Genomic DNA, 13243 nt, shown 5'->3' on the forward strand with positions numbered 1-13243 from the left:
ACACACTCCACACACCATACCAGTTATCACACAATCCACTCAGATTACCACTTTTATTCTAGCACTCTGGAACTTACTATCGCCTCAACTATTTGAATCATTATAATGTGAATTTAGGATAATATCTACCCCCCCATGTAGGTGTGATCCAGAGTGGGGAGGGGAGTACTGTGATGAGCCTGTGGCCCCCCTGCCCTCCCAGCTAAAGGACAGCTTCAGCCGAGCCCCCTCTCTCAGCCACTGGCACCTTGTGACCGGCGGAAAACTCAGTACTGTGTGTGGGGCCGTGGCATCTGGTGCTGCCCTGCACTTCAGTGGGGTAACTGTCTATCTGTCGATCTATCTGTCTATCACCAGAATTTAAATTGGGCCCAAACCTGGGCTATTCATCTCTATTCATCTAACCTGTCTTTCTTACTCACTTCTTTGATGTGTTCTTCTCTCTCTCTCTCTCTCTCTCTCTCTCTCTCTCTCTCTCTCTCTCTCTCTCTCTCTCTCTCTCTCTCTCTCTGTCTCTCTCTCTCTGTCTCTCTCTCTCTCTCTCTCTCTCTCTCTCTCTCTCTCTCTCTCTCTCTCTCTCTGCTCTCTCTCTCTCTCTCTCTCTCTCTCTCTCTCTCTCTCTCTCTCTCTCTCTCTCTCTCTCTCTCTCTCTGTCTGTCTGCAGAGTTGTAGTCGTCAGCTGGTGACGGTGGATCTGAACCTGACCAACGCAGAATTCATCCAGTTCTACTTTATGTACGGCTGCATGATCCCGCCTAGCAACCGTAACCAGGGCGTGCTGCTGGAGTTCAGCCTGAACGGAGGCATCAACTGGAATCTGCTGACAGAGATATTCTATGACCTGTACAGCAAGCCTGGGTGAGTGTTCTACTTCAAACATTACTATATGTACACAGCTGGAAGCATAACAGACTGGTTCCCGACCTGGGCTCCAACCAGCGACCCTCTGCACAACAACACTTCATATTCGGACCAAAAAAAAGTCCTCTAAGAGGAGGTCAAGAAGGACTGTTACGAAAACTTCTACGAATCTTATTGGAAACTCTGCTTTCACCTTCCCAGGTCTTTCACATCAGACGTTCCAGTCCTAACCTGTGTGTGTGTGTGTGTGTGTGTATATTTAGATTCGTCAACGTGTTGCTACCACCAGAAGCCCATCGGGAAGGGGTGCGTGTGCGCTGGTGGCAGCCGACACACGAAGGAGCGGACCACAGTGACTGGGCGCTGGACAACATTCTGATCGCCGGCTCTGACCCACGGGCACAGATATCTGACACATTCGGAGGGGTGGCGCTGCCCAACCACGAGAGGGCGCCCGCTGATGGTACACCCACAGGCAGGATAGGACTCCTCAGTGAGGGAGAGGAGGAGAGCACCTCAGGTATATACACAGGGGATCTGGACTAGGCTACCACACACACCGCCACAGGTATACACAACATCTACAGGTACACACACCGCCACAGGTACACATAACAACTACAGGTATACATAACATCTACAGGTACACACAACAACTACAGGTACACACAACAACTACAGGTACACACAACAACTACAGGTATACACAACAACTACAGGTATACACACCAACTACAGGTACACATAACATCTACAGGTTCACATACCAACTACAGGTATACACAACAACTACAGGTACACATAACAACTACAGGTACACACAACAACTACAGGTACACACAACAACTACAGGTATACACACCAACTACAGGTATACACACCAACTACAGGTACACACACCAACTACAGGTACACACAACAACTACAGGTACACACAACAACTACAGGTACACACAACAACTACAGGTATACACACCAACTACAGGTACACACAACAACTACAGGTACACACATCAACTACAGGTACACACACCAACTACAGGTACACACAACAACTACAGGTATACACACCAACTACAGGTATACACACCAACTACAGGTACACACAACAACTATAGGTACACACAACAACTACAGGTACACACAACAACTACAGGTACACACAACAACTACAGGTATACACACCAACTACAGGTACACACAACAACTACAGGTACACACACCAACTACAGGTACACACACCAACTACAGGTACACACAACAACTACAGGTATACACACCAACTACAGGTATACACACCAACTACAGGTACACACAACAACTATAGGTACACACAACAACTACAGGTACACATAACAACTACAGGTACACACAACAACTACAGGTATACACAACATCTATAGGTACACACACCAACTACAGGTATACACAACAACTACAGGTACACACAACAACTACAGGTACACACAACAACTACAGGTACACACAACAACTACAGGAACACACAACAACTACAGGTATACACACCAACTACAGGTACATATAACAACTACAGGTATACACAACAACTACAGGTATACACAACAACTACAGGTATACACACCAACTACAGGTATACACACCAACTACAGGTACACACAACAACTATAGGTACACACAACAACTACAGGTACACATAACAACTACAGGTACACACAACAACTATAGGTACACACAACAACTACAGGTATACACACCAACCACAGGTACACACAACAACTACAGGTACACACAACAACTACAAGTACACACAACAACTACAGGTATACACACCAACTACAGGTACACACAACAACTACAGGTATACACACCAACTACAGGTATACACACCAACTACAGGTACACACAACAACTATAGGTACACACAACAACTACAGGTACACATAACAACTACAGGTACACACAACAACTACAGGTATACACAACATCTATAGGTACACACACCAACTACAGGTATACACAACAACTACAGGTACACACACCAACTACAGGTACACACAACAACTACAGGTACACACAACAACTACAGGTACACACAACAACTACAGGTACACACAACATCTATAGGTATACACAACAACTACAGGTACACACAACAACTACAGGTACACACACCAACTACAGGTACACACACCAACTACAGGTACACACAACAACTACAGGTATACACACCAACTACAGGTATACACACAACAACTATAGGTACACACAACAACTACAGGTACACATAACAACTACAGGTACACACAACAACTACAGGTATACACAACATCTATAGGTTCACACACCAACTACAGGTATACACAACAACTACAGGTACACACAACAACTACAGGTACACACAACAACTACAGGTACACACAACAACTACAGGAACACACAACAACTACAGGTACACACAACAACTACAGGTACACACAACAACTACAGGTATACACAACAACTACAGGTATACACAACAACTACAGGTACACACAACAACTACAGGTACACACAACAACTACAGGTACACACACCAACTACAGGTATACACAACAACTATAGGTACACACAACAACTACAGGTACACATAACAACTACAGGTACACACAACAACTACAGGTATACACAACATCTATAGGTACACACAACAACTACAGGTACACACACCAACTACAGGTACACACAACAACTACAGGTATACACAACAACTACAGGTACACACAGCAACTACAGGTACACACAACAACTACAGGTACACATAACAACTACAGGTATACACACCAAATACAGGTACACACAGCAACTACAGGTACACACAACATCTACAGGTTCACACACCAACTACAGGTATACACAACAACTACAGGTACACACAACAACTACAGGAACACACAACAACTACAGGTACACACAACAACTACAGGTACACACAACAACTACAGGTACACACAACAACTACAGGAACACACAACAACTACAGGTACACACAACAACTACAGGTATACACACCAACTACAGGTATACACACCAACTACAGGTATACACAACAACTACAGGTACACACAACAACTACAGGAACACACAACAACTACAGGTACACACAACCACTACAGGTATACACACCAACTACAGGTACACACACCAACTACAGGTATACACACCAACTACAGGTACACACAACAACTACAGGTACACACAGGGGTTTTGTCACATAGGCCCCAGTTCCTATGCATGATTTTCGTGATCGTTGAGTTAAGTGAGCGAGTTTCAAGATAGGTTTCCTCCTAATATGCAAAGACCACATCAAAGACAACTGCTTTAGGAGAAAACAATTATGCTGACTCTGTAACTGTACAAAGTCAATGGAAAAAGGCATTTGAAAAAAAGTATTAAGTATTTTTTCTAAATTCTCTCCCTTTTTTCTCCCTCTCCCCTCACTCCCTCTCCCTCTCCCCTCACTCTCTATCCCTCTCCCTCCCCCTCTCCCCTCACTCTCTCTCTCCCTCTCCCTCCCCCTCTCTCTCCCTCTCCCTCCCTCTCTCTCTCTCTCCCTCCCTCCATCCCTCCCCCCTCACAATCTCTCCCTAACTTGCTCTCCTCTCTCTCCCTCCCCCTCCCTCTCCCCTCACTTTCTCTCCCTCTCCCTCACTCTCTCTCTCCCGGTCCCCTTACTCTCTCTCTCCCGCTCCCCTCACTCTCCCTCCCTCCCCCCTCTCTCTCTCTCCCTCCCTCCCCCCTCTCTCTCCCTCCCTCCCCCTCTCTCTCCCTCCCTCCCCCCTCTCTCTCCCCTCCAGTGAGTGACCATTGGCTGTTCAGTGAGGACTGTGCAGTACAGAGGTTCTGTAGTTCTCCAGACGGTGTGATGGTATGCGGTAGTGATGACGGGAGAGAGGTGTACGCTGTCACACATGACATCATACCTGACAAAGGCTGGGTCATGCAGTTCAAGGTAAGATTGTGTCTGTTTGTGTGCAGTGATTTAATTAGGTACCAGTGCCTCTTGTAATATATGAACACCTGTACTGTAAAAGTACCGGCACCTAAAATGAGTACTGTCACCTTCGTTATTTTGCAATGGCTTAGAGAGATGTGTATCTCTGTTAACAGATAGCAGTCATCTTTGTTTGGGTGTGTATACAGACACCGTTAACGTGTGTGTCCGTTGAGGTTACAATAATGTGTGTATCCCTGTGTGGCTATACAGATAGCAGTGAGCTGCAGTGTTCCCGAGCGCCAGGCGGAGCGGCAGGTCCATGTTCAATACTCTGTAGACTTTGGTGTGTCCTGGAGGTACCTGGTGCCCCAGTGTCTCCCTGCGGACCCTCGCTGCGGGGGACAGGTCTCCCAGCCCAGCGTCTTCTTCCCTGCGCAGGGCTGGAAGCGGGCCGTCTACCCCCTACCGGACAGCCTGGCAGACACGTGAGTGAGACTCCTGAACACAAACACACACATACTCAACCTGGCTGGCCTAGGGAAGACCATTAAAACACACACATACTCAACCTGGCTGGCTACCAGCACCCATACTGCAGGGGGTTCTACCAGCAGCACCCGGTCACCCAGTGGGCTGTGGAGAACTTCTACATCGGTTCTAATACTACGTTATGTGTTATGTTCTGCAGGGCGGTGCGTTTCCGGTTCTACCAGCAGCATTCGGACACCCAGTGGGCTGTGGAGAACTTCTACATCGGGCCGGCCTGTGACGTCCACTGTTGGGGACATGGAGACTGTCTGGACCAGAGATGTCTCTGTGACCCTGGCTTCACTGGACCCAACTGCTACGCCAGCGCTTCTCTCAAGGTATCAATCAGTTCATCAATGTTTATTTATGTAGTACATTTCATACAAGGGGTTCCGATCCGGTTCCGATCTCTTTTGTACACTCCCTGCCTCTTAACTTTTCTGTCAGAGGGTGTTGGGAAAAGGAAGAAGACACATTTCCCTTCTATGGACAATAAAGTACCTATTCTATTCCTATAGGCGTCTTTGAAGGAGCGTTTTGACTGGGAGGGGGCCCCAGGCCCTCAGTGGCAGGTCCTGGAGGGGGGCCATCCCTGTACTGACTGTGGGGTGCTGGTGGAGGGGACAGCCCTGTACTTCGGAGGGGCAGATGCCAGGCAGGCCGTCACCATTGACCTGGACCTCCGCGGAGCCAAGTTAGTAACTCTACTGTTTTGTCTTCTCAGGGTTTGGTCATACAATTTGTATATAGTCATTTTCTTTCAATTCAGGCTTTTAAGATTCCCTTTCAGTGTGTGTATGCGTCTCGTTTGGAGGAGTTGGGATAAAACACAACACAAATTTCCTTTGGACATTAGACAAACGATAACATACGCACTATACACACACGTACACATGGATTTTTGTACTGTAGATATGTGGTAGTAGAGTAGGGGCCTGAGGGCACACAGTGTGTTGTGAAATCTGTGAATGTATTGTAATGTTTTTAAAATTGTATGAACTGCCTTAATTTTGCTGGACCCCAGGAAGAGTAGCTGCTGCCTTGGCAGCAGCTAATGGGGATCCATAATAAATACAAATACAAATATAAAAGTTATCTTCTTCCTCTTCTTCCTCTTCCTCTTCTTCTTTAGGTTTGTAGAATACTGGGCCAGGATCGGCAGTGAAGACAACATGACCATGTGCCATCGCCCAACCTGTCGTAAAGAGGGAGTGCTGCTGGACTACTCCACAGATGGAGGTACAAAACAACATAAACAAATAGACATTTAGAAACAAATCCACATAGCGCCATCAGCAGGGGAATCCTAACATTTAAACTGATGGAAAACCAGGAATAACATTAGGATATTTCAGAGATCCATCACTTCATCCTCATGTCTGTCTCTTTCGTTCACTCCTTTCCCTCCCTCCCTCCCTCCCTCCCCTCCCTCGCTCCCTCCCTCCCTCCCTCCCTCCCCTCCCTCCCCCAGGTGTGTCCTGGACCCTGCTCCATGAGATGGACTATCTGAAGTATGTGTCATTGAGGCGTGATTACATCGTGCTACCAGAGGGGGCGTTATCTAACGCTACACGGTTGCGGTGGTGGCAGCCCTTCTACGTCTCCTCTGGTCTGGCAACACCCGGGCCGGAGCGCGCTCAGTGGGCCATTGACAACATCCTGGTGGGAGGGTCCGACATCAACCCCTCCACCCTGCTCGACACCTTCGATGACGGTAAACAGATTGTGCTGTATCACCTTTGGAAAGGAATGGGAGTCTCTTTCTTGGCAATGGACAGCAAACTATTATTTTCTCTATCTCGTATCCCCCCTATCCCCCGTCTCTCTCTCTCTCTCTCTCAGAGGGTGTGTCCCATGAGGAGAGTTGGAGCTTCTATCCCAATGGCGTGCGTACAGCAGGCTTCTGTGGGAACCCTTCTTTCCACCTCTACTGGCCCAACAAGAACCAGGACAAAACACCCAACATCCTGGCCACCCGCGAGCTCATCGTACAGCCTGGGTACATCCTACAATTTAAGGTGCAACCTCTCAACATTTACAGCTTGGCAGCATCCTACAGTCTAACATAATTCATATTAACGATAATAGAGGTCCAAGAATCAATCCCTGTGGAACACCATATTTGATCTCAAGGGGGGGGGGGGGTTACTTTTAGATAGCTGCTACAACCTCTTAGCATTTACAACATGGCTACATCCCACAGTTTAAGGTAACTGTTACTGTTATCATTTCTTGTATCTCCTAAATCCTGCTCTCCTGTGTAGATTGTGGTTGGTTGTGAGGCAGACAGCTGTGAAGATTACCATTCTGTCCTACTGCAGTACAGCAAGGATGCCAGGTGAGAGAGAAATGGATCCTCTTATCGACACTGCTAATGTAGTATTCCGATGCGCTAGCTACATGCCTTCCTCAAACAGTACACAGCCAGGGTTTGGGTCAATTCAGGGGAGAATGACTGCCCCCTCTCTCATTGATGCCACGAAGTTCAAAGCAGACGGCGGTACTGCAGGCGTTGTTTGCAGAAAACAGGATCCCCATTATAGTGAAGGGGAAAAATGGCAATCTTCGTGGTCAATCTTTGTGTAAATAAATACACATTTGAAGACAATAATGGTACCAATAATTACTTCTATTTCACCAGATGTCCTTTTATTTATAAGGATAATTTAGTAGCCTGCAGTACCTCGGTCGGCCTTCAACTTGAGATAATCAATGGGAGGGGGCAGCACTGAGCTAGCCTGCAACGCCACTTCCCAGAGTAGCTCAAACTGCGCATGTTATGTCTACATAAATCTTCCACATGAGATGTCATCTTAACCGACTTCCTGGGCATTAAATGCGCTATTGAGTCTTCACAACGATAAATGATATCACGTCATCGATGGCTTTGTCCATTCATATATACAGTCATTGGGTCAAATCCATTTCAATTCAGTCAATTCAGGAAGTAAACTGAAATTGTAATTACAATGTTCCTCACAATTGCAGCGCACAATTGGCACAGCGTCATCCGGGTTTGGCCGGTGTAGGCCGTCATTGTAAATAAGAATTTGTTCTTAACTGACTTGCCTTGTTAAATAAAGGTTAAATAAAAAAATATATAAAAAAACTCCTATGGGATACATTAAGGTTATATCTTCTTTCGCCATCTCCCCCCCTCTCTCTCTCTCTCTGTCTCTCTCTCTCTCTCTCTCTCTCTCTCTCTCTCTCTCTCTCTCTCTGTCTCTCTCTCTCTGTCTCTCTCTCTCTCTCTCTCTCTCTCTCTCTGTCTCTCTCTCTCTCTCTCTCTCTGTCTCTCTCTCTCTGTCTCTCTCTCTCTGTCTCTCTCTCTCTGTCTCTCTGTCTCTGTCTCTCTGTCTCTCTCTCTCTCTCTCTCTCTCTCTCTCTCTCTCTCTCTCTCTCTCTCTCTCTCTCTCTCTGTCTCTCCCTCTCTCTTCTCTCCCTCTCTCCCTCTCCAGGTCTGACACATGGCAGCTGGTCCAGTCAGAGTGTATTCCCTCCTCTGTGAACAACGTGGGCTGTTCTCCCTTCATGTTCCATGAGTCCACCATCTACAGTCCAGTCAACAGCTCCACCTGGACCAGGGTCACTGTTCAGCTGCCTGACCACGTGTCCTCAGGGTAGGACCGCTGTGTGTGTCTGACCACGTGTCCTCAGGGTAGGACCGCTGTGTGTGTTTGACCACGTCTCCTCAGGGTACGACCACTGTGTGTGTCTGACCACGTGTCCTCAGGGTAGGACCGCTGTGTGTGTCTGACCACATCTCCTCAGGGTAGGACCGCTGCAAACGGAAGGCTGCTGGTTTCAGATCATGAGTTCGGAATTTAACTCGTACACTGCCCCAGAAGCCCCGCATCTGGATTCTGTCGTTCAGGTGTTGATAGTCACCCACTGACCGTGTGATAAAGTAAGTCCTATACGTTTTGTCTCATCTCCTCCCCTGCAGAGCCACGCAGTTCCGTTGGATCCAGAAGGAGGGTGCTGGTGAGCGTCATGGCTGGGGGGTGGACCATGTCTACATCGGGGAGGCGTGTCCTGTCCTGTGTAGCGGTCATGGTTACTGTACCAGCGGAGTGGTCTGCATCTGTGACGAGGGACACCACGGTGGGTAACAGACTACAACACTAACACAAACCACTCTTGTAATCATAACCTGATGGTCTTAACTTTTACCCTCCGGTTCCTCTCAATCTGCTTTCTTTCTTATAGGGAGTTCTTATTGACAATTGATTGATTGACTGACGATTGATTGATTGATTGATTCATCAAAATCTAGCATTCATATTGGTTCTCCTGCCTCCATCTCCTAGGTGATGACTGCTCCCTGTCCAGCAGTGACCTACCTAGCTCAATAAAGGATAACTTTGAGTCAGGCAATGTGTCGGAGGAGAGCTGGCAACTCATCCAGGGGGGCGGGGTGGGTAGTGGGTGTGGCCAGCTCTCTCCCCACGCCCACGGAGACTCGCTCTACTTCAACGGCTGTAAGATAAGGCAGGCGGTCACCAAGCCTCTGGACCTGACACGAGCCAGGTAAGGACTGGACAATGGATTGTACTGTAATAGCCTAGCCCACAGTCTACACAACTACTGAAGGTACAGTGAGAGATGTTCATTAGACAGTACTGTAAACATTATACAGTAAAGTAGCTGTAAGACGAGGCCTGCGGTCACCAAGCCTGTCGACCTCACACGAGCTGTGTACTAGTGGACACTGGACCATACTAGTGTAGCCTAGCATAGCTTGTCCTAGCCAAATCCACACTGGACCATACTAGCGTAGCCTAGCATAGCTTGTCCTAGCCTTGCCCACACTGGACCATACTAGTGTAGCCTAGCCTAGCATAGCTTATCATATGCCATTACTGTGGCCATTGAGATCAATATACAGTAGGAATAAAATTGAAAACTTGGAGGATAAACTTGTAGGACCTAGTCCATCCAAAAATACCAAGGTATTCTTACCAGAACTCTCTCTCCCTCTTTCTCTCTCTCCCTCTCTCTTTCTCTCTCTCTCCTTCATCCTCCCGCCTCCCCTCTCTCTCATCCTTCTCTCTCCCTCTCCCCTCTCTCTCATCCCTCTCTCTCTCTCTCTCTCTCTCTCTCTCTCTCTCTCTCTCTCTCTCTCTCTCTCTCTCTCTCTCTCTCTCTCTCTCTCTCTCTCTCTCTCTCTCTCTCTCTCACCCTCTCTCCTACAGTAAGATCATGTTCGTGCTGCAGATAGGCAGTGTGTCCCAGACAGACAGTTGTAACACAGCCCTGGACCAGGCTGACACAGTGGACAGGGCAGTGCTGCTGCAGTACACGGTCAATAATGGAGTCAGCTGGCACGTTATCGCCCAACACCAGCCCAAAGACTTCATCAAGGCCCAGAGGGTCTCCTACAACATCCCACTGTGAGTGAACACAACGCTAACATGCACACACACACACACACTCTCTGAGAGCTAGAGAGTATGCTAGTCTTTGTTCCAGTCCAGGGCTAACACACCTGACCAGTTAATCCAGTGTTTCCATGCACAACCTGTTACGTTCCAGCGGCAAGGTTGATGTCCACTGGTGTAAAAACACATACTGACACGCTAACCGCCTACTCTTGACCTCTGACCTCCTCTCCTCCTGTCGCCTGCCCCCCAGAGAGGCGAGGGTTAAAGGGGTGCGGCTGCGGTGGTGGCAGCCGCGTCACGACGGAGCGGGACATGACCAGTGGGCGCTGGACCACGTGGAAGTAGTTCTGTGAGTATCTCCAACCAACCTGGTACCCCTGGTCCCTCGTACCCTCGGATGCCCCCCTAGAGAGCCTCAGTCTGCCCCTGCCTCGGCCCCAAAACACCCCCCCTCTCTCCACCAAACTGACACACACACTTGCTCAACAGCAAGGAAAAAGCTCACTCCCTCACACAAACGCACCCCCCACAGTGATCAATAGCCAGGAAAAAGAGAGACAGGATGTTGTGACCAAGATGATTTTCCACAAAGTGCTCGTTAGTGACTCCACAGTGACTTTGGTCTATTTGAACATTGTGTGAGACCACCTAATGAATACACAAAGCATTCACACACAGTCTACACCAAGCCTGCATAACCGTCCACATGGCAGAAGCATAGAGCATTTTAATGCATATTGCATGTTGTTAAGGGCTTCATATCAATGATAAAGATCATTGATTATAACATAACATGTTAAAGAATGTCATGCATTGCAAATGTTTCACCTGACAGTCATGTGATGTGTATGTAAAGGCTTGATGTTAAGTGCAGGTGTTTAGTCATTTGGCAAACAACAGATACCCATTGTATAGTATCACGTCATGATATCTATAGAGCAAGCTCAACTACGTATAGAGTCAACACAAAAACACATGCACCACCTTACCTGAGCTGTCCCTAGTTTGGTGTGGCCTTGGCCTGTCCTCTCCTACTCTCTCACTCCCACGGTTGGTTCTCAACATTCAACAACAGTGTCTGCAGAACAGAATAACCGTTCGATCCTCACACTTCTCTTTTTTATTTCTGCCTCTCTGTTCCACCACTCCTCTCCTCATTTTTCAATATATTCCTTGTCATCGTGTGTCTCTCCTCTCCTCCCTGATCTCACAACACTAACATGTGTGACCATACTGCTTCTCTTCCTCCTCTGCCTGTGCTTGTGGTCTCCTGCTGGCTCATCATGTCCAATTGTCTTCCATCTCCTCATCCTTCCTCATATCTTCTTCATCCTCCTCTTCCTTCTCCTCTTCCTCCTTCTCTTCCATCTCCTCCTTCCTCTTCCATCTCCTCCTTCCTCTTCCATCTCCTCCATCTCCTCCTCCTCTTCCATCTCCTCCTTCCACTTCCTTCTCCTTCCACTTCCTTCTCCTCCTTCCTCTTCCATCTCCTACTTCCTCTTCCATCTCCTCCTTCCTCTTCCATCTCCTACTTCCTCTTCCATCTCCTCCTTCCTCTTCCATCTCCTCCTCCATCTCCTCCATCTCCATCTCCTTCTTCCACTTCCTTCTCCTCCTTCCACTTCCTTCTCCTCCTTCCACTTCCATCTCCTCCTTCCTCTTCCATCTCCTCCTCCATCTCCTCCTCTTCCTTCTCTATCTCTCTCTGTCTCTCTGTCTCGCTGTCTCTCTCTCCCCATATGTTATTGTCTTTCTCTCTTTACATCCTTTTCACACTTTTTCTGTCTCTCTGTCTCTCCACCCTCTCCCCTCGTTCCATATCCCTTCCTCTCTTTCCCTCTTCCCCCTCTCTCTGGGCCCCCTTCGCCTCCCCAGGCGGCCGGGGATCCAGCCCCCCCAGACCTTTCTGCGAGCCAGCAGCCTCCCCCTCCTCCGCCTCCGCCCCCTCCTCCCCTCTCGCGCTCTAACCTCTGCTCTCTTCTGTATTCTGCTCCCTGTGGCATGGCTGTAGTGTCAGGTAAGTCTTCCTCTTCTCCTCCTCCTCCTCACCCCCCACCTATACCCCGGACCCGCCTCTTCTGTCACCCTCTTCCACGCCTTAACCCCCCCCACACACGCACACACCACCTCCACCTACTGTCATAACCCAGAGGCAGGCTCTTCTCCAGGACACAGACAGAACTGATATCTCCATATTTTGAGGAAGCGGACGTTCAGAGAAAGACCTAAAGACATGACTGCTAACATCCATGTCTACGTGGTGGATATTATAAATACCACCAAAACACCATTGGGCAAATACCTATATGAGATATCTGAAATAATATGTCTTAACTAAAATCACCATTTGTGTAGACAACAATTGGTCTGTATATTTTACACACACAGCACACACATCTCAATGGTATCAATCAATGTGTGTGTATATGTGTGATGGAATCCATAGCTATGTGAATGTACGTTGTGCCATGGCTATCATTTGAGTGGTTTGGGTCTTTCTACATGTCTGCACACA

At 48.0% G+C, this 13243-nt stretch overlaps 1 protein-coding gene across 1 annotated transcript in view; it reads left to right on the plus strand.

The window, feature by feature from the left end:
• The window catches only part of LOC121531548 (reelin-like), a 97049-nt gene that overhangs the window by 82126 nt on the left and 1680 nt on the right, over window positions 1-13243 (plus strand). Inside the window, exons 47-63 of the mRNA XM_045205196.1 lie at window positions 142-319; window positions 665-858; window positions 1125-1381; window positions 4677-4831; window positions 5087-5301; window positions 5505-5682; window positions 5863-6038; window positions 6477-6583; window positions 6816-7058; window positions 7187-7362; window positions 7609-7682; window positions 8803-8964; window positions 9291-9448; window positions 9655-9874; window positions 10540-10737; window positions 10979-11077; window positions 12740-12745. Of these exons, the coding sequence (XP_045061131.1) occupies window positions 142-319; window positions 665-858; window positions 1125-1381; window positions 4677-4831; window positions 5087-5301; window positions 5505-5682; window positions 5863-6038; window positions 6477-6583; window positions 6816-7058; window positions 7187-7362; window positions 7609-7682; window positions 8803-8964; window positions 9291-9448; window positions 9655-9874; window positions 10540-10737; window positions 10979-11077; window positions 12740-12745 (2796 nt within the window). The remainder of the gene's footprint in view (window positions 1-141; window positions 320-664; window positions 859-1124; window positions 1382-4676; window positions 4832-5086; window positions 5302-5504; window positions 5683-5862; window positions 6039-6476; window positions 6584-6815; window positions 7059-7186; window positions 7363-7608; window positions 7683-8802; window positions 8965-9290; window positions 9449-9654; window positions 9875-10539; window positions 10738-10978; window positions 11078-12739; window positions 12746-13243) is intronic.

This window comes from Coregonus clupeaformis, chromosome 19 (genome assembly GCF_020615455.1).
Source record: "Coregonus clupeaformis isolate EN_2021a chromosome 19, ASM2061545v1, whole genome shotgun sequence".
NCBI lineage: Eukaryota > Metazoa > Chordata > Actinopteri > Salmoniformes > Salmonidae > Coregonus > Coregonus clupeaformis.